The sequence below is a fragment of the Aythya marila genome, assembly GCF_965140915.1.
Source record: "Aythya marila genome assembly, chromosome: 17".
In the NCBI taxonomy this organism is placed as follows: domain Eukaryota; kingdom Metazoa; phylum Chordata; class Aves; order Anseriformes; family Anatidae; genus Aythya; species Aythya marila.
The window spans coordinates 1,309,268-1,333,073 of NC_139058.1; the positions used below are offsets into that span (position 1 = coordinate 1,309,268).

The 23,806-nt window shown below is 54.4% G+C and overlaps 1 protein-coding gene across 6 annotated transcripts in view; it reads right to left on the bottom strand.

The window, feature by feature from the left end:
- Positions 1 to 442: 442 nt before the first annotated feature.
- SGSM1 (small G protein signaling modulator 1) overlaps positions 443 to 23,806 on the bottom strand; it is a 33,089-nt gene continuing 9,725 nt past the window's right edge. Inside the window, exons 4-27 of one of the 6 annotated variants that reach the window (XM_082774122.1) lie at positions 18,646 to 18,808; positions 17,718 to 17,870; positions 17,147 to 17,214; positions 16,517 to 16,662; positions 15,903 to 16,034; positions 15,621 to 15,745; positions 14,559 to 14,621; positions 13,873 to 13,940; positions 13,272 to 13,432; positions 12,950 to 13,079; positions 11,693 to 11,872; positions 10,646 to 10,784; positions 10,436 to 10,500; positions 9,889 to 10,034; positions 9,447 to 9,575; positions 8,825 to 9,007; positions 7,131 to 7,202; positions 5,591 to 6,175; positions 5,281 to 5,405; positions 3,980 to 4,062; positions 3,627 to 3,736; positions 3,261 to 3,357; positions 2,668 to 2,835; positions 443 to 2,188 (exon numbers count right to left, since the gene is read on the bottom strand). In XM_082774122.1, the coding sequence (XP_082630248.1) occupies positions 2,100 to 2,188; positions 2,668 to 2,835; positions 3,261 to 3,357; positions 3,627 to 3,736; positions 3,980 to 4,062; positions 5,281 to 5,405; positions 5,591 to 6,175; positions 7,131 to 7,202; positions 8,825 to 9,007; positions 9,447 to 9,575; positions 9,889 to 10,034; positions 10,436 to 10,500; positions 10,646 to 10,784; positions 11,693 to 11,872; positions 12,950 to 13,079; positions 13,272 to 13,432; positions 13,873 to 13,940; positions 14,559 to 14,621; positions 15,621 to 15,745; positions 15,903 to 16,034; positions 16,517 to 16,662; positions 17,147 to 17,214; positions 17,718 to 17,870; positions 18,646 to 18,808 (3,380 nt within the window). In that variant the 3' untranslated portion in view covers positions 443 to 2,099. Of the gene's footprint in view, positions 2,189 to 2,667; positions 2,836 to 3,260; positions 3,358 to 3,626; positions 3,737 to 3,979; positions 4,063 to 4,583; positions 4,714 to 5,280; positions 5,406 to 5,590; positions 6,176 to 7,130; positions 7,203 to 8,824; positions 9,008 to 9,446; positions 9,576 to 9,888; positions 10,035 to 10,435; positions 10,501 to 10,645; positions 10,785 to 11,692; positions 11,873 to 12,949; positions 13,080 to 13,271; positions 13,436 to 13,872; positions 13,941 to 14,558; positions 14,622 to 15,620; positions 15,746 to 15,902; positions 16,035 to 16,516; positions 16,663 to 17,146; positions 17,215 to 17,717; positions 17,871 to 18,645; positions 18,809 to 23,806 lie in introns of those variants that run through there. The other 5 variants (XM_082774121.1, XM_082774123.1, XM_082774124.1 and 2 more) reach the window with 5 other exon arrangements.

A 23,806-nucleotide genomic window follows, 5' to 3' on the forward strand; every position in this document is an offset into this window, starting at 1 on the left:
CTGCTTCACCGCACACTGCAGGACTTCTGAAGCAAGTTTTCTCTTCTGCAGCTTTGTTTCTTTTCTGTTCAAGCAACATCTAACACGCCACAAGTAAATACAGAGTACAGCAGCATGGACAGGCGTCCCACGGAAGGGAAGGGAAGGGAAGGGAAGGGAAGGGAAGGGAAGGGAAGGGAAGGGAAGGGAAGGGAAGGGAAGGGAAGGGAAGGGAAGGGAAGGGAAGGGAAGGGAAGGGAAGGGAAGGGAAGGGAAGGGAAGGGAAGGGAAGGGAAGGGAAGGGAAGGGAAGGGAAGGGAAGGGAAGGGAAGGGAAGGGAAGGGAAGGGAAGGGAAGGGAAGGGAAGGGAAGGGAAGGGAAGGGAAGGGAAGGGAAGGGAAGGGAAGGGAAGGGAAGGGAAGGGAAGGGAAGGGAAGGGAAGGGAAGGGAAGGGAAGGGAAGGGAAGGGAAGGGCAGGGCCCCTCTGCCCTGCTGGCGAGCAGCGCTCCATCGGCGAGAGGAGAGCAGGCCCTTATCCTGCAGAGGGGAGGAGGACAGCACGCACACATCACACGTTGCATGGAGGGGGAACACAGATTTTTGCAGCAAAACTTGAGAGAAAGTACCCTTACAGAGAGCCACAGACCAGCATCTTCCCTGCTGCTGAAAGCACACCTTCAGGGCAGCTTTCTGTGGCCATGGCGAATCTCCCTCTGGCTGAACTGGGCCTGCCACTAACCCACACTTCTCCTTTTCCTTTTATTTTTAATTACCTGAGTTGAAAAATGAATCCAAACCCTCCGTAACACAGCCACAGCACGGCACAGCAGCTCAGCTCTCACGCTGGTAGTGCTGGAGAGGCACTTCATGCAGCGTGCTCCAGGGGTGCAATGCTGGAGAGCCGCTGCAGGAAAAATGGCCACAGAAGTGCATCTTCCAAAAGCAAAGACCACTCAGGGACCTTGGCCTATTTGGTCCTTCGCAGGTAAAAGCAGCCCACCAGGACCTAACAGGAGACTTTCAGTGAACTTAGAGGGCTTTGCAACCAGCCCCGTAAGCACACAGAAAACCTGCAGGCACCAAGGGATTGTTTGCACTGTTTGGATGTAAGCAGCTGGTCTTTTGATTACCAGAGGAAGAGACAGGCACCTTCAGAGGGAAAAGTCAGGACAGTCACTTAAGTCAGGAGCTCTGACTTGCCTTCCAAGGTACTCTCCCCTAACATGGGTTGCAGAAGAACGATCAGGAGACCAGACTGCTAACACAAGCAGCTAGAGTAAGGCAGGTACAAAAACCTCAAGACTAGAGCTCCCAGATGAGGCTAGGACCAGATTTTTCAGTGTTCAGAGTGTGTTACAGAGGCTGGATTTTGAAAGAGAAACCCAATGCTGACCTTGGAGCTCTTCCGAAAATCCATTCCCAAACAAAACTCTTGTGTGCTCAGATACTGTAGTAACAAACAATGTAAAAATCCCAAGGAGAGAACGGAGCCCTAAAAACACTGAAGGAAATGCTATGCATCGAGGGACAAGACCAAAAGAAGAGTAGTTTCTGTGATCAAAGTCCCTCTGTTACTGGCAGAGCCTCATAACACATGTAAGAAACCAAGTACTGGCAGCATCCCTGCCCTGCCTGGGCCTGCAGCTTCCCCCTGCCATGGTAAGGGCTGCCGAAGGAAGCAGCTCGATTTCCTCCCAGCAAAGGGAGCCCCCCAGGGGGCTGGCAGCCCAGCTCTCCCAGCCCCCCAGCTCCAACCTGGGATGCTGCTGGCAGCTGCCTCTGCAGCCGTGGTGGTTACCCACGTGCCGCACCTCCGCTGCAGCAAGGCAAGGAAGCAACTGCCCGGTCCTGCTTCCAAAGAAGTCTTTAGCAATAAAATGTGATTGTACAGATCTTTGGTTAAGTCACTGGAGAATGCTGCGAAGATCTGAGCCAGGGCCCCCAGACCTACCACTGCACACAGCACTGGGAGAGCTGGGGCTACCTGCGGCTTACACAGCAGCCTGTGTCCAACCACCTTCCTTCCACAGGCGCGGCACGGCACGAAAAAGGAGAGGGAGAGGAAGCATTGAAGAGGAGTCCTGGCTCTTTGTCTGGATGCCTCGTCTTCTCCACGTCCTTCACTTGTTCTCGATCAAAGTCTGGACTTTGTACACCAGGTCCCGAGCCAGCTTCAGGATCTGCTTGGTGTTGTGCCGCTCGGCCATTTCTGGAACACAGACAGAAGGAGCCCACAGAGAGGCGATACCTGAGCAGCCCAGCATCTCGAGGAGCCCCCCCAGGCCTCACCACTCTGCTTCACAGCCAAGCTTCAGGCAGCAGCTGGAGCTGTGAACTCACATCCGAGTCCCTAAGCACCAGCCCTTGCAGACACCTGACGCTGAAGGGCCATCATTACGGAGCTTATCTCAGCGCGATTACAACCTGCAGGAAGCACCACCTACACTCACAGCTCCCCTCAAGCACAGGTAAGGCAGGCTGTGACCAAGGACGGTCCCCCAGGCATCGTCTGAACCCTTCAGAGGCAGGAGATCTCTTTAACATCACGTTCCAAGCCCCAGCATAGCACAACCATGCTGCTCTGTTCAACATTTACCAGCGTGTTCGAGACGTGACTGCCTACAGCCAGACGCGCCGCCTGCACCTGAGCAGTGCCACACATTCAGCCCAACAGAACACAAGCCGTACCATTGAAAAACTTGATGATGTCTGTAAAATCCATGTTGTTCTCCAAGATTATGTCCCGGTACATTTCCACCAAAGCCAGGGCTATGAAGAGCACGTAGTGTGTGGAGGAAACGTGTGCAGCTGCCCAGATGGTCTCCCAGACGGCAAACACATCATCGTACACCAGCTCTGTTAAGGGAGGAAAGAAAAGCAGCAGTCACTGCGCCAGCCTCTGCTTACAACCACCCTGACTCACAGCATCCACAGCAGCACTGGGGAAGACACGCTGGTGGTTTCTTCCCACAAGAACCTGTTCCAAGGAATAAGTCAGCCATCTACAGAGACAAATATTCTGGCCTGCAGCAGGTGGTACAGACTTCAGGACATAAAGCTGCTGGAAGCTCACCAGCAGCTCTGGAGCAACAGGTTCTGGAACTAGACAGAAAAGTCAGCCACAAACCTACCAGGGAAAAGCAAAACAGGAGCACATAGCAAAAAAAAAAAATGAAGTTAAACAACTGAAGTTGCAGAGCATACTGAGAAGCGTGGAAGCGTGGCAGACCCTGACTTCACCCCCCTTCGTTGGTCTCATCTTCCTCCCTCCCTGCACACACCTCTCTTGAAGTCGAGGAGAAACCATCGGTAGCAGAAGTAGAAATGAGTGTAATCACCATTCTGGTGCATCAGCTCGAAGAGCTCAGAGTCCAGAATCTGCCAAGAAAAGCAAAAAGAAACTCATCAGTGCACACCCGAGGCACCAACCACTCCTCTGTCTGCTTCCTTCCCCCTGCTCACCTCCTGCACCATCATTCACCCAGCTTCACCCTCCCTGGCAGCCCTGCCACACATTACTCCCAGGCTCTCTTTACACCCCCCTGCCACAGAAAGCTCCTCTCAGCCCACCCCACGGAGACCCCCATCCCAAGAACAGCTCCCCCTCACTGCCCTGAGAGGCTGCTGCCCCTGTGCTGGTGCCCTACCTGGATCAGGGACCTCATGTTAGCGAAGTGGGTGTCCATGGCTCCCCCGTGGGGGAAATTCTGATTCATCCTTTTCATCAGCTCCGTGAAACAGCTGAAAGCCAGAGCCTCTGCATGGGGAACACAGAGAGTCGGTGCTCTGCTGCACGGGCACCGCAGCATCTGCACCCAACGTGACCATGCCCACAACACACACACACAGCAGCCCTCCCCACTGCACACACACAGAACCAGGGGTGCACGGCAGGGACGGGCCTTGGAAGCACCCCAAGGCTCCCCCCCTTGGGTGTGGGACCCCGCAGATCCCCCCTACTACTACAGCACTGGAGAGCAGGGCAGAGCCACCCACTCACCATCATCCAGGATGACCAGGAGAGGGGCCAGCAGGTCACACATCCCCTGCACGTAGCCAATCTCAATGTGCTGCCAGATGTAGCTGTGAAGGAGGGCAGGAAAGCCGTGAGCCCCCTCCCCATGGCCAGGACTAAGCCCCTGCCCCGTGTCTCAGCACCACAGCCCCCTGACACTTGCCCTGCCTTCACCCCTGTGATGCTGGCGTGCCCTACAAGCTGCCCTCAGCGCACAGCCGGGGCCATCGGGGCACTTCAGACCTCTTTATTCCATCACGCCCGTGCCCCGTTGCTCCACAGCTGGCCTGTAAATGATTAAGTCCCAGCGCTGACTTCCAGGTGAGCCACGCACGGCACAGCCCGAGATTAACGCCGTGCAAGGTCTGCTGCCTGGAGATCTGAGCAGGGAAAAGGGAAATCAGAGAGCACAGCAAGGTGCAGGAGGTTGGGCAAAGGGCAGGGACCGATGGAGTTTGTTCCTTTGCCTCTCTCATTCTCACCCTTCCCCTTGATTCATCCCCTGCACGGCGCTGCCTGCTTCGCCTCCCTGCACCCAGCGTCCCAGGAAGCGATCGGCCCTGCACAGATCTTCCCATATTTGGTAGCAAGTCAAAAGTGTTCAGAAAGGGCTCCAACCCGCTGCTGGCACAAGGAAGCGATCCTTTCCATCCTGCCCACTAGTTTTCCAAATTCTGCTGCATCGTAGGTCTCGTCTCAGCAGAGATCTCCAACTGCGGCTGCCAGATAAAGTGACAGCTCTAACGAGATAGCAGCTTCTCCTCATATTTGCAAGATGAGTAATGGTGTTTTAGCCTCCCCTGCCCCTGCAGCAGCCACAGCTGCTGAGCTGGAGCTGCTCGGGGTCGGTGAATGTCACACAGCAACCTCTTAGTCACAGGGCAAGCAAGGAGACTCAGAAAGGCACCCAGGTACTCCTGTCCCCGGGCTCCTGTGCAGGCACTAACCACTAGGTTGTTTCAGTATTGCTCATGAGTACCAGACCTCGTTAAACACTTTTCCAGGCACGTTCCAAGAGCAGCTGGGCTACACTGTGCTCACACCCGGGCAGCCCCAGGGAGCCCTCTGCCTCGGCCCAGCCCTGGCACGCAGCAGGCACAGGGTAAAGCAGCACGGGGCAGGGCTGCTGGGCTCCGGTTCTGTGACAAAGAGATTTGGAGGAGGAAGCCAAGGAGCCAAACCCAGCAGCCAGAACAAGCTTTGAGGCTCCGGTCTGATGACAAATTCAGGGGAGCCCTGCCAGGAGCCTGCCCCAGCACCCTGCAGGAGGGCCCCGCGGCTCCCACCTGCACATGATGTTGCGCAGCTTCTCCAGGTTGGCGGGGGTGAAGTACCAGTAGTTGCGGTCGCACCGCTGCACGTCCTTCTCAATGCGGTGCAGGTTCACCGTGTACATGTCCAGTAGCTCCGGCTGCCCAAAATGAAAGCAAAGTCGATTTGTTTTCAAATAAAAAATAATAAAAAAAAAATTGCAAGGGCAAAGGAGCAACAGGGCAGAGTTTGGGTTGACACAGATGCAGGATTAGCACAGGGCAAACACAGGGAAGTGGTGAGAGACTCCCAAAAAACCCACTCAGGGAAGAAACAAAGACTTACAGAGTAGGTGACACCTGTCGAGGAGACAGGAGATGCTTCGCTGTTGGCCAGATCCGTCACAGCCAGGGAATCCAGCTGCGGGTACAAGCTCTCCATCTCTGGCTCCTCAGAGAGGTTGTCCTCACTCTCCACCAAGCTTTGCTTTTCGGCCTCACTGTCTGCCCAGCTCTCTACCACAGTCAGGGCCACGGCATCACGCCCACGCAGGACCCCTGCTGAGCTCTCCCCCACAGGAACGAAGTCCAGGCTTCCACCGCTGGGAAATTCACCTTCCAGGCTGTCCTGACCCTGCAGCTTTTCCTCCTGCGCAGCCCCATCCAGGTCCTGCGGGGCCGTGGTGTCGGACCCGCCAGCCTTCCCCTGCGAGCTGGCTGAGGACTTGTTGGTTTCCAGGGCGCTGTCCTCGTTGCTGAAGCTGCGCTCCGAGAATCCCGACGCAATGGAGAAGTTCTGGGAAGAGGGATGGCCAGAATCAGGCGAACACGTGCCGTTGGGAACGTTCCCGTTGGGGATCTTGCTTTGTTTTCCATCTTCCAGCTGAGCATCTGCTTCGGTCTGTTCCACCTCGTCCACCGACTCAAACACCTGCGCAGGGCAAGCAGAGCCCCGTCAGAGCCAGCAAGCCCTCTGCACCTGACAGCTCTTGGGGATGTAATACCCACGTTCCCAATGGCAGGGAGGGAGGAAGATCTGCTCTAAAGAGGTCATTCCCCTAGATGCTTGCTCCAAATGCATTGACAATGCTGCCAAGTACGCAGCGAGCTGCTCTTACTGCTCTTTAGTGCTCCAGCCCCATCGTGGGAAGCCAGAAAGCACCCGAGAGCCCACAAGTCCCAGAGCGAGGCACTTTGCTTCACAAGCAAGGTGTGGTGCATACCACAGCAGCCCACATTCACAGTCTGTGCAGGGCTCGTGTAAGCAACCAGTGCAGAAAGGCTCAGAGGACCCGAAGGCATGGTCACTGGCTAATGCTGTGCCTGGCTGGGGCTCCACATCTTCACTAAAGTCACGGTCAGCTTCAGCTGAGCACCGAGCTCTCATTTTAACCAGCCTCTGGAAGGATTTCTGGGCACAGTGATGGGACAGCTCTGCTGCCCCCAGCCTTCAGGCTCCCCTGCTTTCATCTGGCAGGGCAGTGCTGAGGCCTTTGCACAGCCCAGAGCCCCCAGTCCATGCTCCAAAGAACTACACTTTACTCAGCACAATACATTGGGCAGGATGCCATTTAAATTGGTTGATTAAGCACATGGTTACTACCATATGGAGCAGCCAAAGGCCCTCATGTGTGAAGGCCACATGTGGGTTGGTCCTTTGAGCCCGGGCAGAGCGGGCAGGTGAATATTAAACATCACCACACAGTGCCCAGCCCTGACCTTGGTGACTCCAGAGGCAGGTTTGTGAGTCATGTACTTCCTCCAACTACAGCTCTGTTTGACAGAAGCCACTCTGGCTAGCAAGCAGCCCAAGGCAGGGGAGAGAGCCTTGTGCAGCAGGGCAGCCAGTGTGAACGGGCAGGAGGGGACAAAGCGCTGCCGCTCACCTGAGTGCTGGAGCTGGAGTCGCTCTGCAGCCGGGCGTGATTCTGTCGGCCGGAGCTGCAGCTCTGCGAGGACTGCAAGAGAGAGAAAAGGCCACTGAAAAGGCAAAGAGCACGGTGTTTGCAGCGGGGGCACGCTCAGAGGTGGGCACATCTGTATATGAAGTGGAAAATGCATCCAATAAATTCTCCTATTTGACCCACGAAACCCAGTCACGTCACATCAGCTCTGCTGTGCTGGTTTGTCACTCAGAGCAGCACCCTCCCTCAGCCTGCCGCTGACATTTACCACTGGAGATGATAAAAAAAAACAAAGTCCCGGGCCAATTCAGTTGTTCAAACACTGTTTGTTTGGGTATGCAATGAGCTGCTTTCTTGTAGCCTTCAGAGAGGTCACGCTGTCTCCCCAGAGTGCAAATTTCTACTAATTTCAGTCCTAATTTGGCAGCAAAGCGACTCACCCCATCTTAGTTTACATAAACGATGAAGTCACAGGCTATAAAACAATCCCTCTAAGCATATTAATGTTTTTTTCCTTTTCTTAAAGGACAAACATTGATGCTTTAAGCCAGGCTGTGTCAAGGCAGCCCCTCTAAAAGCCAGCAGCACCATACAGCCGAGGCACAGAAGGGGCTTTGCAGCAGCCAGTTCGGTGCCGTGCCTCGTGGGTTCCCTCTGAGCAGCGAGCCGTCATATAAGAGCGAGTCCTCCCTGCCATCTGAGCCGCCCCTGCACAGGGCTTATCACAGCACAAGAGCCTGCAGCTGCTCCCGCTGCACGCAAAGCTGGATGCAGGGAGCACTGCAATGACATCACGCAGAAACAATAGGGTTTTAAGAAAACACAGCACTTTCAGAGCGGCAGCAGGAGCTGTCCCCACCCTAGCATTGTGGGTGTTTGCTGGGCAGGGCTCCGCTGGAGAGAGGAAGGGCGACAGTTTTCCTCCATCACCATGGGAGCATTTTATAACAGGAAATTTCAGGTTAAGATGGGAAAAGGGTGAAACTTTGCATGTATTAACTCTGCCGGCGCATGTTCCCCGACCAGGCAGTGAATACAAAACAGGAATAACAAAACAACAGAGATGCTGCAGGGATGGAAATGATTCACACAGCTACGACCGAGCAGCCCGCTTCTCCTCGTCTGTGTCACCTCCGCTCCTGCGCAGCCCGGCTCTGGCTCACCCTCCCCGCTGTGTTGATGGCAAAGAGCAAGTAAGAAGCCCACGGGCTCGTTTCACAGCCCCATGGCACCAAAAACATGGTCTTCCTGCTAGGAACCACGTGCCCAGTACCCCACGCTGGGTGATGGCTCCCAAGCACAGAGCTGTGGGCACAGAAATGGGAGAACCTAAACAAAACCAACTCCTCACACCTCTAAGAGACCTCTCAGGCTTCAGTCAAACCCTCTGAGTCAGTGCAGCCCAACGCAGCATGGAAACTGGGGTCACACTGCAGGAGGTGCCCTCTCCAACTTCTAAACGCTCTGGAAGAGCAGATGAAAGAGAACAGATAAAAAAGCTCCAATCCTACCTGCACAGACTACGAGTAGCAAGGCACGGAGGCAGGCAGAGGTCAGGGAAGGAGGACAAGCAAGAGTTGTCCCCGTTTCACCCCGTTCCTCCCTGCAGCACAGGCTGACACGGAGCCCACATCCCTGCGTGGGGACAGCCCTCCCTGAGCCCCCCGCACCCTCACCTCGTTGCTGATGGTGGAGTCTCTGTGCATCATCCTCTGAATGTGGGAGTCCAGGCTGGCCCCAGAGGAGCACTTGGCCAGGGCTGCCGCGTGCGACTCCTTCTCCCTCTGGCGGACGATGGCCTCGCAGCCCAGCCACTCCGCCATGGTGTGCTCGTAGCACGTGCGGATCTGGTCGTCGGCCTGCGGTGGTGAGACACAAACAAGGTCTTTGAGCAGCTTTCCCAAAGGGCACAGAAAACCGTGCCTCCTCCACCCCCCTGCACAGGGGAGCCAAGTGCACGCTTGCATTAGCTATGGCTCAACGGGACATGAAATCACCTCATCTCCTGCGCTGTGCCAATCACAGCCTGACCCAGGAAACCGCACAAAAATTAGGATGGAAAAATGATCGTCTGCCTCCTTCCTGCCTTCCAGAGGCACTCAGGGCACTCTCTGACGTAAGCAGCCAGCAGCTGCACAGGGTAACATCAAGCTTGGTCCTATCAATTCCTGCTTATCTGGCCCTTCTCCCACTTCCTAAGTACAGCTACAGTACAAAGGGGACAAAATGGCCAGTGGACTCCAGCACACTGTGAGCTGGGAAACGTCCAGGGTACACCAATGCCATGCTCATACCGACCTCTTTCCTTTCTGCTTCTGTCATCCCAAACTGATAGTGGCCCAAGAGGAAGGGCCAGACAGCCTTCCTGATCTCGTGCTGGATCCCACCATAGTAGATCAGCCGCAGCAGCTCCTGATCCTCATAGCTCTGTGGGAAGGATCCAAATCAGCATGCAGAAACAGCCAGGACTGCAGCCCATCGGCTGGCAGTGCCAGCCCAGCCTGGCCACAGCACCTTCCAGTACCCGGAGTGCTGCCAGACCCCCACCACCCACAGGCTCATTCTCTACAGATGCTCTCTCAGACCTCCACCTGGAGTTAAGTTCAGCCAGAGCCCCCTGCAGATGGACATTTGGGGAAATGCTGGCTCTCTACGGCCAGAAAGTGTCCCACCAAAGTTACCCAAGGTCACTGCCGTGCCTCTGTGCCCCAGAAGAGTGTCCGAACAGTGCTGGCCCTACCGTGCTGTCCTCCAGGTACTTCTGCCATATGTCCACAGTCAGTCCTGAGCTAGCGTTGCAGGGCACGTCAGGAGACACGATGTTGTGGTTAACCAGGGCCGAGAGGTGGGTTCGCACCGTGGAGAGGTGCCTGCAATAGGCCAGCCCTGCGTCAGACAGAAGCAAATGCTCATCTGGGGAACTCGGGGAGTCACGAGGGCAAAGTGCTGGGGACAGCTCTGATCAGACTGGTCCCTGGAGGAGATTCTCTCAAGCCACATCCAGCCTAAGCAGCAAAGCAGGGAGCATAGCAGGACCAGCTGGCATCTCACTGTCCTGTACCCACCAACACTGCTGCTTGCTGGGCTGAAGTTTGAGACTCAGAATAGATTTCATCTGGCTGCTGCCAGTCCTGAGCAAGTGTTCCTGGGGCCCTGCATGCAACAAATGGATCCAGTCCCCCTAGCCACTGTCCTGTTGTTTCTGCACCACTCCTAGCCCTGAGCCCAGGACCTTATCCCTTGCCCATCACACATCTCAAGGCATCGTGGATGTGACAAGTACTCACAGCCATAGAAAGCCCGGGAGAGGATCTGGTACTTCATATTGTCACACAGGAGCTTCAGTGGAGCTCTGCCAAGAGAAACACACTGGATGTGAGCACAGAAATGCTCCCATGCCCTCAATTGTCTCGGCTTTGATCTAACTGTGCAAGCTTTGCTTTTACAGATGCACTGGAGGACCTCTGCTCAGCTTGGGAGCAGTGCAGCTGTCGTACCTTTCGTGGCTGCAGCCGTTGGACGGCCCGCCGTCAGAGGAGCCGCTCTGAGAGCAGGAGGAGCAGGAGGACTTGCGGGTGTTGGGTTGCCACATGGGAGGCAGGCCAGCACCCTGCGCGTCCATCAGGTCCTGGGGCACTGTAAGAGGGCAGAGAGGAGCATCAGCCACTGCCCCCCAGCCAGGTGGGCCACGGGAGATGGACAGAGGAGAGTGTTGATCAGCAAATGCAGCACCCCGCACTCTTTCCAAGGAGATGCTGGCAACCAGGTAGGACCCAACACCAGTTGATCACAGCACCAGCACCGATGAGTGCTGGAGAAAGGAAAGGTAACAGAGCATTGATGAGAGAGCATAAAAATCATCTGCTAATTAACTGTAGTGCCTTCAGCAAGCTAATCTCAAATCACTGAGTGCTGACTGAGGCAGAGAACAAACACCCAATCCAGAAAGACTTGAGACAAGGCGCTGCAACAGACTGTTACAAAACTAATTAAAAACGTGATTGAAAACAGCCATTGTCCCAGGAAGAGCAGATCACTGGAAAGGAAAAGCCCCCATCTCAAACACCAGGATCTCATCCAAGCTTCAGGGAAAGATGAAAACATCCAAATCACAAGACAGGACAGACTTTGATGAAGAGGTTGAGAGGGGCAGCAGGAACAAGCAGCGATTCTTGTTGTCATTTGCTAAATCCCTGCTTAAACTCAGAAGTGCTATTGCACTGCCCTTCGGTCTTGGGCCTCTCTAGGAAAAGGCCGACATGAGGAAGGTGAAATGTGGGATGCAGACAATGATTAACGAAGAAAAATCCTGTTGGGTCTTCCTTGGAAATTAAATCAGATCTCACTAACCCTACCTGCTTGTGAGACCGAATAACTGCTGATACTGGTAAGAAAAATAATGAAGTGTTCTCATTAGGAGCCCCTTCCTTCCCTTTCCCTCATACCGAGCAGGTGCTGATGGGTCAGTGGCAGACAACTCTGCAGGAATTGTCAAGTGACAACAAAGGCAAGCACGTGTACCAGACAAATGACAGCTGCATTACACTGATGCTGAGTGGCCCCCAGAGCCACAAGCCGGGGTCGGGATGCGGTGGAGAGATTCGGAGACCGTTTGTGGATCACCACCGTCCTGCCTGCAGCCGGAGTCCTTGCAGTCTTCCTTCTCCCAGCAGAGATGGAGATCACAGACGCAAGGAATGGGTGAAAATTACCATTAATGGTAACTAGAGACACAGAGACGGGACAAGGGCACAAATGAATGGGGGAAGGAAGAATCTGTAGAGAAGAATGAACCGCTGCAGTTCCACCCCCCTTTGGGAAAATCTACAGAAACTGCACAGACTGCGATGACGCCAGCTGAAGAGATTGCAGCAATTCATTTAACAGAAAATTTGGCCCCCAGCGCAGAATTTTAAGGGGTAGATCAAAAGGAAGCTACAGAAAGGAGCGTCTCCCCTCAGCTATTTTGGCCTCAATCAGATTTTTATCTGACTCACTGGGCTGTGTTAGTCAGCTAAAGGCAGAGAGAACCAAGTATAATCTCTAGTGATGCTATGGAGGAGTCACAGGAGATATAATTGTCCCCCTTCTAGCCTCAAAAGTATAGGAACATGTTTTTGATCAAATTTCATAGCTTTTCAGAAGCACACTATGAGTTTTCTATTACGCTCCTGGTTTGCCCCTTTACAAAGCCATCTGCAATGCTTCCAGAGGTCAAAGAAGTGTTCTTGGTGTCCCACAGAAGAACAAAGAGAAATGTGCAGGCACTTCAGCCAAGGACATTGCTCTGATCATTCACAAATGGATATCAAGAGAGATTTCTGGCTTGGTGAATCCAGTAGCATTGTCTCCCTGCCCTGAGTGGTAGGAGGCAAAAATATGTGGGTCAAACCTGGTAATACCCAGCGAGGGCTCCTGCTACCTGCGCTTTGTGCTGCAGAGCAACACTGACAGGCTGTAGCTGGATTTAATACAGAACCTGCTGAGTTGGCCTGGTGATAGCAAGAGGAAGAATACCAAGGGACACGACCAAAGGGAAGCTTGCTACTGAAATAATGTGCAGTTTTCCAACCACACAGGCACTCAAGGCCTGTTCTGCGGTTGTGGAAATGAAGTTTTCAATGGCAAGTGAGAGATAAAAAACAAACAATGTTTAGTAAGAGGCAGTACTGTTATAGCAAAGCCTGTTCCTCTGGAACCACTCCCCAGGCACCATTTGCAGTGTGCCCATCAGTGCCGTGTCCCTGGTCACTCACACACCTGTAACAGCCACCTGAAACGGTCTCTGCCAACACACTTACCAAATTCAGACTGTGTCCCTGGGTAGATTATTCTGAAAACATAATCTGTGGCTTCGTCATCTTCCTTGTCGGATGCAGACTCAGAGGAGCCCTGGGGACTTCGCTTCCTCAGCTTGGGAAACACCTTCCCCTGGTGAACAAAACCTGCTCTTCACAACGGCCCCACCAAAGCCCTGCCCAGCAAGAGCACGTGCTTTGTCAGCCTGGACGTCTGCACGTTCCCTGTGCTGGAGCAGGCCTTTGGAGTAAGGCTTTGAGTACAACGAGAAGACGTAGCCCTATTTATGCACGCAGTGCCATCTGCCCCCTCCGTGCTGCCTACCTTTCCCCGCTGTGACCAGAGGGGTGGGTCCAGCTGCCCGTGGGGCAGGAGGCCGTTCTCCAGGCAGGACAGGAACTGCAGCAAGTGCCCTCCTTTGGGGAACCGCAGCGGAGGCCTCTGGATCCCATCCTGGCTCACCAAGACAACCGTTCCGCCGCTGTCTACTATTAGCAGCAGTGACAGCAGAGAGAAGACACACACACATCAATGAGGGAAACATTACCAGAAGATGCAGAGGGCAGGCAAAAAGCTTAGGGAATTGCTTTTCTGGCATGCTAAACAGATTTTCTCCCTTGTTTGGATTCTTTCATAAGTCCATTGTGAGTCTGGGGCCCTGGAGAACGCATGCCTGCTAAATTGCACCCCTGAAACCACAGAGCAGTGCTCCGCAGGGAGCCCTCTGCAGCCAACACCACAGCCAGGAGCTGGCTTAAAGGATTTCCTTGATGCAGTTACACAGCAGTGACCACCCAGAGCTCTGTGATTCAGCTCTAGGGCAGATTTCCAATATCCCATCCCCATACAGGCACACCCCAGGGATCCAACCATGCCAGTGTCAGGGTAACACCCTCCCCTCCAGCAGCCCCCAGCCTGGCCTTACCTTGCTGGTGGCAGTGCAAATAGACGATCTCCTCCAGGCGAATAGTCATGGCATAGTCCCAGTACACGCTGGAACAGAGAGAGGAAGTCCTGAAGTTCTGGGGTGCACCGGGCTCTGCTTCTCTTCACATCAGCTCCCCTCCAGCTGTCCTGACACCAAGGGAAGCTACGGAAAGGCTGAAGCCCCACAAGGCCAGCCAGAGTAAGTGACAGCATCCCTCCAGAACCAGATACTGTCCCTTCTACTGGAGGGGGAAATAAACCCTGGCCATCTGTGTTACTTCAGAGCTGAGAACAGATTTGGTTTGCACTGCTTCTGTTCTGGGGCTGCACTCCCTCAGCACAGACACCGCCAGATGGCCGAGCAAATCAGTGACGTACTGGGAGAGATGCTGGTCAGGATGGGACTGGGGGTGACACAGACCCCAGGAGGGAGCTGGGGATCACCCCAGCAGACACGAGGCCTCACCCTGGGTTTCATTTCTGCAAGAGGACTGCTCTGTGAGGGTGTCAGTATTTAACACCTTCCTATTGCTTTCCAACAAAGCAAATTTCCAGTTTCTGAGCAGCACATCTGTCACTTTACAAAAATAGTGCTTAAAATGAAGGCATCACAAAATGGCTCATAAAGCCAGCTAAGGATGGGAAGGGGTGCACAGAAGTCACTCCCTGTAGGTTCATACTTACTTTGTCATCCGAATCCTCTCTTCCTTGGTCACTTCTTGACACTGCGAAGTTTTAGAGCTTAGGCTGATGCCCAAGTCAAGAACTCAGAAAAGTAGTGGTGAGATGAGAATAGCATTTTAGGGGGAGGGTACAGGCATAATGGAATGGCCCAGGAGCCAAGAAGAGAGGGGAAATGAAAAGAACACAGGTAAACAAAACCCAAAAAACTAAAATTGAGAATAAGCAAAACTGACAGCAAGTTTTTTTGAAGATGATCTTGATCATAGGCCAAAGAAATGGTGTGCTAAATGTTCCAGTTTTCCTGGACTATTTGCTGATGGACGGGGATTTTGTTTGCTTTGTTTTTTCCCTCAGGCAAATTAGGACCTGGCATGACTCAGTAGTTTGTTAAAAGGATTGTAGCTATGGAGAGAAATGCCAGCAGCCCATAAGGCAATCCCAGACAACGGGGCATGGCAAAACACCCTGCTGAATAAACGACTCCTAAGCAAACTTCAGTCCCATTAGAGGAACGAACTCCAAGAACTCCGTTAAATTAGAGGGACTTTGATCACCTGCACATAGAACCAGCTGCAGAGTACGCTGAGATAGCACTACGAAATGGAACCCACTGTTACTGAGGTGGTGATATCTGGGAACTGCTCACGTTCTCTCTCTGCAGATATCCATCCCCTGTTTATAGACTCCTCGCTTTCCCAGCTTAACCATAATAACAATGTAATACTGATGACAAGCCTAGAAGCACTGTTCCATGTGTAGAGAGGGCCACCCTCTGAGAAGATCACAGAGCAATAAATCACCCCACTTTGCACCTTTCAGAACAAGCACCCTCTCCAGTTCCCTTGCTGAAATCTTCCAGCATAGATGGCTACACCACAGCATCTCCCACCAGCTGCTGCAGCCCCCCTCTCCCTTCCTCTGATACAAACTCAGAGCTGTTCAGCTCTGTAGTGTCAATGGGAAAGCTCGCTGATGGCACTGGATGCCAGATACCACCTCCGAACCCACGGGAATGTTTGCCTCCCCTCCGCCCTGCGTGAGCATGCACTGGGAGCCAGTCACCTCTTCTCGTAGTCCAGATCCCCCACGGAGCCATTCATCAGCTGGTTGGGAGTCCACTTCAGTGCCATGATGTCGGCAGTCTGGTGAAGGGACAGGTACCCCGGGATCGCCTCCATGTCGTCTCGCTTTAGGAAATAAAGGTGAGGAGAGAGTGAGCTGCTGAGAGCAGCCTGGAAGACACCAGAAGCAAGCAGCACCACTTCCTGCCACCCAAGGCTGATGCATGCCCCATAGCACAGTCCTGGACCACAACGCAGCCCAGATTTCACAGCAGGTACTTACTGGCTGCACCAGGACATTGTTTTTGCCATACAGGAGCGTGGCCCGGGAATTCTGGTGCAGTGACTCCACGTAGTCCCTGGCGGACAGCGATGGCCGGTCATCCATACTGCCACTTGAATGCCTTTTCTGAATCTGGAAGAAATCCACCTACAAACGTGAGGTGGGCATGGACACCTTCTGCTTTCTGAAAGCATCACTTCAAAGCTCATTTCCTCCTCACATATACTTAAAAAGCTCAGTACTAGAAACCTCCTCCTTTGTGTCCTCTAAGAGGATCCCTGGCTCTGTCCAAGCTTGATTCTGTACTTACAGAAGCCCCAGGAGTGTGCTTTGTTTGCAATAAACTGAGCAGACTTCAGCTGCCTTCACTTTTAGTCCATACATGCTGTTCCTAAACAGCAGAGACCCTTTAGGGATGCGGTGCCACACTGGTCCAGCACACTCACAGTCTCCACGCCCATGTTCCCAGCACTTCTGTCTTGAAGACGTGAAGTAATCTCACTTTTCTACCTTCTCTTACCCGAGGGCTTCACAGCCCTTTTCAAACAAGGGGAGCTCCAGACCCCGGTGAGTGCTGCGAGGAGCTGCCCCCCTCCCAGCCTGCCCCCACTCACACAGAGCGCCGGGCGCTTGGTGGGCGAGTCCTGCCGGCAGTGCGAGCTGTGGATCCGGTGCCTCTGAACCAGCTCGTCGGCTGAGGGGTCTGTCCAGAAGTGGTCGGCTGTCTTCATCTTGGTGTACTCCAGTGCACAGGGACCCACTGCACAGAGAGGAAAAGCACAGACAGTGAGCACGGCCAGCTCTCAGCATCCCAGAGCAGGGGCGGTGGGACTGCAGGCAGCAAGCACCAGGCTCAGCACAAGGTTGCTGCACCGTGTAACAGCAGCAAAGAACTCAGAAGCAGTCTGCTGGCCCTGGCAGTGAGCAAATAACCCAGCACCTGCAGAGCCCCGCGTGTACTGCTTTCAAGGGCCAGGCATCAGCCCTGGTTTACACCTGTTGGTATTACCAAAGCCTGTGCAGGAAAAGGAAACCCCTGAGCTCAGCCTTGCAAATTCCCATCTTGACTCACTGCTCAGCAGCTGGGCATCATCTGTTCTTTAGGAGAGCCCCACAGATTTACCTGGCCAGGGCTATTAAGTTTTCTGAAGCTCTTACTAAAAAACAATTGAATTGGGATCGCAGGACTGTGAGCACAGGTTTGGAAAGCAAGCTATCAAAGCGGGGTAAGATGAAAGCGTTACCCAATAAAGATGCGAGAATCGGTCCATCCACAGGATCCATCAGGAGAGCTTCTTTCTCGTAGTACTTACTAGAAGAGATTAAAAGAACAGAATGCTGTAGCATTTCAGCCCCCTGGAACTGGAACTGCAAAATGATAGAGATTGTTGTTTGAAACCACTGTAATGCCCTTCTCTGTCTGTATCCTTCCATGACAGCGAGAGGCCAAGGAGCCTGTTACCGGCTGTTCCTGAGGGGGGTTGATGCCCTCGTGCAGCACACTGCCAGCATCACCATCTCCTATAAAAGCTTTCCCGGGGCTGGGGATGACACCTCCCCAGGATGGGAGGCCTCAGCATGCAGTTCCCAGGAGACAAGGACAAGTTGGTCCTCAACAACTCAGCCATCAGCAGAGCAAGCATGGCCTGTCCTTATTTTAGGGAGTGTACGGGGACTGCCAGGAGCAGCATATCAGCTCCTTGCTCTGCACCACTTGGACACAGCTCAAGAAGCAATATCCCCAGCACCCCTGGAAGGGGCAGATGCTGGTAGTGAGTTGTGAGGGGAAAACGGTTGGGTTGTGCCAGCACTCACCTGCTGTTCTCTACTAAGTAATGCACGATTTTATCCAAGACCTTTTCAAAGAGGGCTGTGCGGATCCAGAGGTGTTTGATGGCCTGAGGAGACAGGTTGGGCAGCTTCGGCACCTTGCGCACGTTCTCTGGGATGCTCTGAACTTGATTTCGTCTTTAGAGGTAAAAGGCAAAAAGACAACATCATCACTGAGCACTGCAGGCCCAGAGCATTCATGGCTCCTGGTGGGGCACAGGCCCAGTCCCCCAGAAACCCTGGGGACAGGGCTCCAGAGACTGCTCCCTTCACCCATCCCAACCCCTATTCCAGAAGGCCCACATCCGCATTTGAAAACTGAGTTCACTAAACCTGTTTCCAATTGTAAAGGCACCCTAGGACAAAGTCTCTACCTCAGCAGTCCTCAAACCCACACCTTTTCCACTAGAGCCTGAGGACTGAATTTCATAAGCAGAGCAGCTTATCTCAGGACAACTGGAAGATTCCTGCCCCCAGGTAGCTGCTCCATCCATCTCCCTGTTTCTTGTCCATGGCTGAGTAAGCCACACTTAAACAGAAGCTGAATTACTGCAGGTTACAGCCCTACACATTGAAGCAAACCAGATTTGGTTCCAGTTGGCTTAGTGCACTGGTCCATAAACTGTGACAGCTCAGGAGCAAATTTGTGCAGCTCTCCCAGCAGCATAAGACAAGGGGCAGAGGAAGAAATAACTTGTCCACTCTAGCTTAATCCACAAGTGCAACTCATAGGTGCAGAGAAGCAACCAGTTCACTGAAGATACTAAAAGCCCGATAGAGGACTCTGCTCTTCTGGAAGAGCAAATCCTCCTACACATGCTTGGACATTTCAGTCCACAGTGACACCCAAATGACACGCTTCCACACCAAAATGCAAGTGGTTTGTAGGACAATAGCCACGCTGGCGCCTTACGCATTCTCGATGAGCTGCTCCAGGTCCTGCACCTTCTTGCAGAGCTCCTCTGCCAGAGGAAAGCTCTTGCCCACCTTCATGAAGAGAGCTGCTATCTTGTTGCTGCGCAGGAACCCTGCCGCCCTCCGCTTCAAGCCGTACAGGACACAGGCTTCCACAGCAGCTGCAACAAAGCAAAGTTGTTACTGAAGTGGCAGGAGAGCTCGCAGCCGGGCTGCTCTCATGTCACCGCTGCATCCATGACCTTACTCTACAGCAAAAACGTTTCCCAAGAGAAATCACCGTCATGTTCTGTTTCTGCCTAAGCAGACAGAACGTTAAGGTACCCAGCTGTTACGTGACCCAAAGCAGCACAGTTTATGCCTGTAGAGCTATCAGTTTTGCTGGCTGTACAGATATTATTTTAGTTCTACAAGAAGGGAAAATTGACACTGGCAAAGTTCAGCTAGTCTGGTCAGAAGGACTCGTGTGGTGCAAGTAAACCTGAACCGTGTGTGTGCTAAAACACAAGTACTGCAAAAAAAAAGTTAGCTTGTGCCTGCTACAGTAGGTCCAATAAATCACTAGAGAGGACTAGGCAGGCAGACTAACTCCTCTTGGACTTGCTTTGTGTGACCAACAGCCTCAGGAGACCTCACAGACCTGTGATGAGATGAGACACACAGTTTGCAAACCAGCGGTGGTTCTGTGCCCCCAGCAGCGATCAGCCCGCACTGACGTGCCAAGCTAGCAGCCTGGATTAGGATTCTTTGGAGCACGTTGTTCATTCATAAAGCAGCAGGAGGAAGGACCTGAACCTCCACGCTCGCAGCCCTTTGTTCCAAAAATGTCAAGATCCAGCTCTGCTACATAATATGCTGAATGCAAACAAATCAATGCTAACACTGGGAGATCTCAGCAGCGGGGTCATTTCCTGCTCCAGGCCCGTGCCAGCACCACCACTGGTAGTGGAGCCGTGATTTTCTCAGCAGAGGAGAGCCCAGCTCACGGTGCGGCTGTAATCACAAGGCTCAGGAGCTGCCAAGAGCCTGTCCATGCAGAGTCAGGCAGGTTAAGCCTGTGGGAGTAAACACTCCTGTGGTTTAACCACGCCAAGCTCAGCGCTGCTGCACTGCACAGAAATGCAGCTGGCTGCGCTTCCCCGGCTAAATGCCTCTGAAAGCGTTTTGGGTGCCTGCTGTGTCTGCAGGGCCAGAGGTCACAGCCAAATGTGGGACAGCACAGGCTTCCCCTGCTTCGGGCACTCCCCAGGCCCAGGGGATCAGGGAGCCCGGGACAGGCACAGCTGCCCAGGGAGCCCAGCAGGCACCGCACGGGAAGGTGCCGCACGTACAGGCTGTGCCGGCAGGATGCTTGCCGGAGTCCCCTGGGAGGGCTGAGGATGGATGTCTAGTGTCAAACTCAGACCTATTAAACAGGCTGATCAAAGCACTGGAAAATTACACGGGCACGCAGCTCCACAGGCGATTGATCGGGGTCTGCCAAGAAGCTTTCTGGCACGCCAGCACCCTCCTCGCCCAGGAGCGCAGCGCCGCAGCAGCCCAGCAGATGCTGCTGAGCCTCTCGCTCGGAAAGGCATCTTCTCCAGCTGAACAACTCGGCGGAGACATTTAAAAAGACATTTCATGCAGGCCCGTACACATCAGCTCCCTGGGCTGCGAGATGCTCTCATTATCTCTGCCCTGTTTAGCACCGTGCCCGAGTTCACTGCGGGGCGGGCAGGGCGGGCACACAGCACTGGGTCTCCGAGGAGCTGCGAGAGACATCCTGTGCTCACAGCACCCCTGAGTCCTGCTCACCCAGAACCCAGAGCAGCTAGCTGGACAGCTGGATTTTCAATAAAGCCCTGTGCAACCCCTCCTGCAGCCTAGACACGCTGCACATAGCGTGGCCCACACGTGGATGGGATTTCCCACCTGTCCCAGACTTTGGTTTTGGAGCATGAGGCGATGCTGACACACAGCTGAACGCACAAATCACAGCAGCACCTCCAAAACTGGGGAGAAGTCCTCCCTCTACCCCGAGCCTGAACCGAGGGCGAGGTCTCTACAGAGCCACGCTGCCCATGGCAGCTCTCTGCCTCGCTGGGCAGTGCGCCACCACCCCCCTTCTCCAGTTTGGGCTTTCCAAGATTTCCCCATTCTCAGGCAGCTGTTTGCAGCCCTCCGTGCAATGTCCACAGCCTCGCACCCATGCTGGAACAGCAGAGAAAAGTCAGGCCAGAAGTGCAGGGCAGGCGGGTGAGGTCTCCCTGCCCCTGCTGCCCAGCAAGGTGCCGGAGTGAAGCAGGTGCCCCTCTGCCAGCCCCCGGGGTGCCATACGAGGATAAGCCAGGAGAGAGCAGCCCCGGACACAGGCAAGGGCTGGGGCTCGGGCTGTCCTGCAACCCCTGGGACAGAGCCTGCTTGGCACCACGCTCTTGGTGTGTGATCAGTGCTGCTCTCCATTTCCAGCAAGAGAGGAGAGCGCTCGTGCCTGCCCAGGAAACCCAGCAGATTGCTCTGCTCACGTCACGGCCAATGCAAGGCACGCTGCTGCCAGCTAGGGAGCAGCACCCAGGAGAAAAGCTGGAGAGAAGAACGGCCTCCCAGTGTGCTCCAGCAGCACGGAGCAGCCACCAGTACCTGTCCTCAACGCCGTACCCAAACCTCTCCAAACGCTACTCCTGCTGGCAAAGCCACACACGAATGCACTCCGCTCAGGAAAACCTCTCTGTGCTCTGCCAAGGTCTCAGAAGCATGAGCACACAAACTAAGAGCACCTTGTCCACGCTAAATCCAGGGGAAATGGTGCATTCTTTTTTAACCTTGTTTTTTTGAGCCCAGTTCAACATTTACTTACTGTCAGCACTGCAGATGGACACTGCCCACCCCTAAAGGTAGAAGCGATAGCAGGGAGCACACGGTGTGGGGGCTCTGTCCAGCAGCAACCAAGCAAAATGGGAGTTTTATTTCTTAGCAAGACACTAAAGATGTTTCTGAGATCCTAAGCACGCTCTGGCCTGGCACGGCTCAGCCCAGCAGTGGCTGAGCACTAAGGCAACCTGAGCACTGACGTGGGCAAACAGCCCCGGGCACGGGCAGGCCCCCAGCCCTACCGAGGGTGCTCCGTCAGCCTCCCAGGGCAGCACGAAGTGACAGATGCCAACTCGTGTTTGTCTGCTTCCAGCCCTCCCCTCGTGGGCAAATCGGAGCGGCTGGGGGCAGCTGCCCTTTCCTGCCAGCCCACTGGTTTCATCGGAAGGGCTTTGCGGTACGCCGGGCACGCAGAGCAGCAGGAGGATGAGGAGGGCTCGGCGAGGAAGGCAGCTCTCCCCTGAGAAAAGGGCAGCTCTGCCTAGCCAGAGCCAGGCTCGCAGCACGCTCTGCTTGTCAGCAGAAGAGGTTATTTATAAGCTCAGCCGGCACACGGGGAGCTGCAGCACTCAGGAAGGTGCACGTACCGGCCAAATTAGAGAGCAGCAGCCTAGGTGTAGAGCCCAGAAGCCAGTGAAAGAGCAGTGGCATCATTAAGAAGCCAGAAGGAGCCAACAAGTCCTTCGTGCCTGGATGCCTCAGCTCCGTGTCGCAGCAAGCTATAAATAATTCCGGGCTGCGAAGCCTCGTGCTGTACAGAGCAGCAGAGAATGAGTCACACCTTGAAGTCTGTTCTGCTCTTTCGATGCCGTTCAGTCCACAGAGCACAAAGGCACACAGGCCTGAAACAAGCGCCTGCACGTATTTCATCCAGGAGCCTTGGAAAAAAAGGAGGAAGGCAGCCTCTTTGCTCTCCAAAGAGAAAGGGAGACCTCACAGCTCCCTTCTTTCTCTTCCGTGCATATGTCTGTGGGTGCTCCAGTCTCATTCAGTGGTAACAGCACTACGCGAGCCTTATCGGAGCAACTCCTCCGAAAGCTGGCTGTCATCACTGCTGTCATTTTCCTCCCAGCCTCCAAATTAGCAAGCTGCCCTTCAGCTATTTGTAAACGGAGGAGGGCTGCTCCCCCTCCGCACGCTGCCTGCGGCATTTGCTCAGCAGCAGCCACATGGCCCCAGCACGGGCGTGCTGGAAGCACAGGGACTGCGGCTCTGCAAACATCTCTGCGGGGAGCCGACAGCCACAGCAAGCAAACCAGGCACCCAACGGGCACAGGCTGCCCCCCTTACCTGGAGCCAGGGCTCGTGGTGCTGGTGCTGAGCGGCGCTTTCAGCTCCCTCGGCATCCTTTGAAGTGGAGGAGCTTGTCCTGAGCAAGAGCCATGGGGAGGAGTGGAATCTCTACCCGAGAAATGGTCAGAACTCAAGGGACCCCGAGCAACCCGGTCTGCCCCTCGAAGTGGTAAAAGACCCAACGTCAGGGCACAGCCTCCTCCCTTAACACTGCTTCTCTTCCGAAGGCAGGAGAGGTCTGTGAGCAGCCCTGAGCCTGCAGGCAGAGGGAACCCTCCCTGCTCTGCCTCCCGGAGCCAGCACCCATCGCTCGGGCAGCTGCCAGCGAGGAGCCGAGGCAGGTGGAGGGCAGCAGGCACCCTGCCAAAGCACACTCTCGAGCTGTGGGTGAGTGGGTAAACACTCCACGCTGACAGGCTGCTGGTGCCCCATTAACGCTGCCTCTTTGTGCGCTTGAAGCCCCCTCTGGCCCCGTCCCCATCCTACCTGCAGCCCCCAGAGCTGAGAGCTTTCCTCGCCCACACCCAGCGCAGAGGGGCTGGTTCCAGGCCCGGGGCTCCCTGGGCTACAAGAAACTCACCCAGCTGACAGCCTGAGGTGCTTCCCTCGTTATCAGCACAGACTAATTGGTGTCTGCATAGGTTTGGGAGTCCTCCACACCCACCCCAGCCACCAGCCAGGTTTCTCCACTTCCACGAACTCCGTGCCTGGTAGCACTCTGCAGACCGAACGCCTGATGGTGCTCGAGGAGCTGCTCCACCTGGGGCTCTACCCGTGTCCCAGGCACCTCCCAGTCTGAAGGGAGAAGGAAGTTACACAGAAGGGCCAGAACAACAGAAAAAAATTAATTTTGCCCCCTTGATTGCACAGTCTCCCCTGATGATCAGCTGTGATCAGAAGCTGAAGCCCTGTTTTCTTCCACCAGCTGCTCTTCAGGGAGGTTTTGAAGCAAAGGCTTTGCCAAGACTTCGATGAATGAATTCTGAAACGCTTCCACATTTACAAAATTGTCA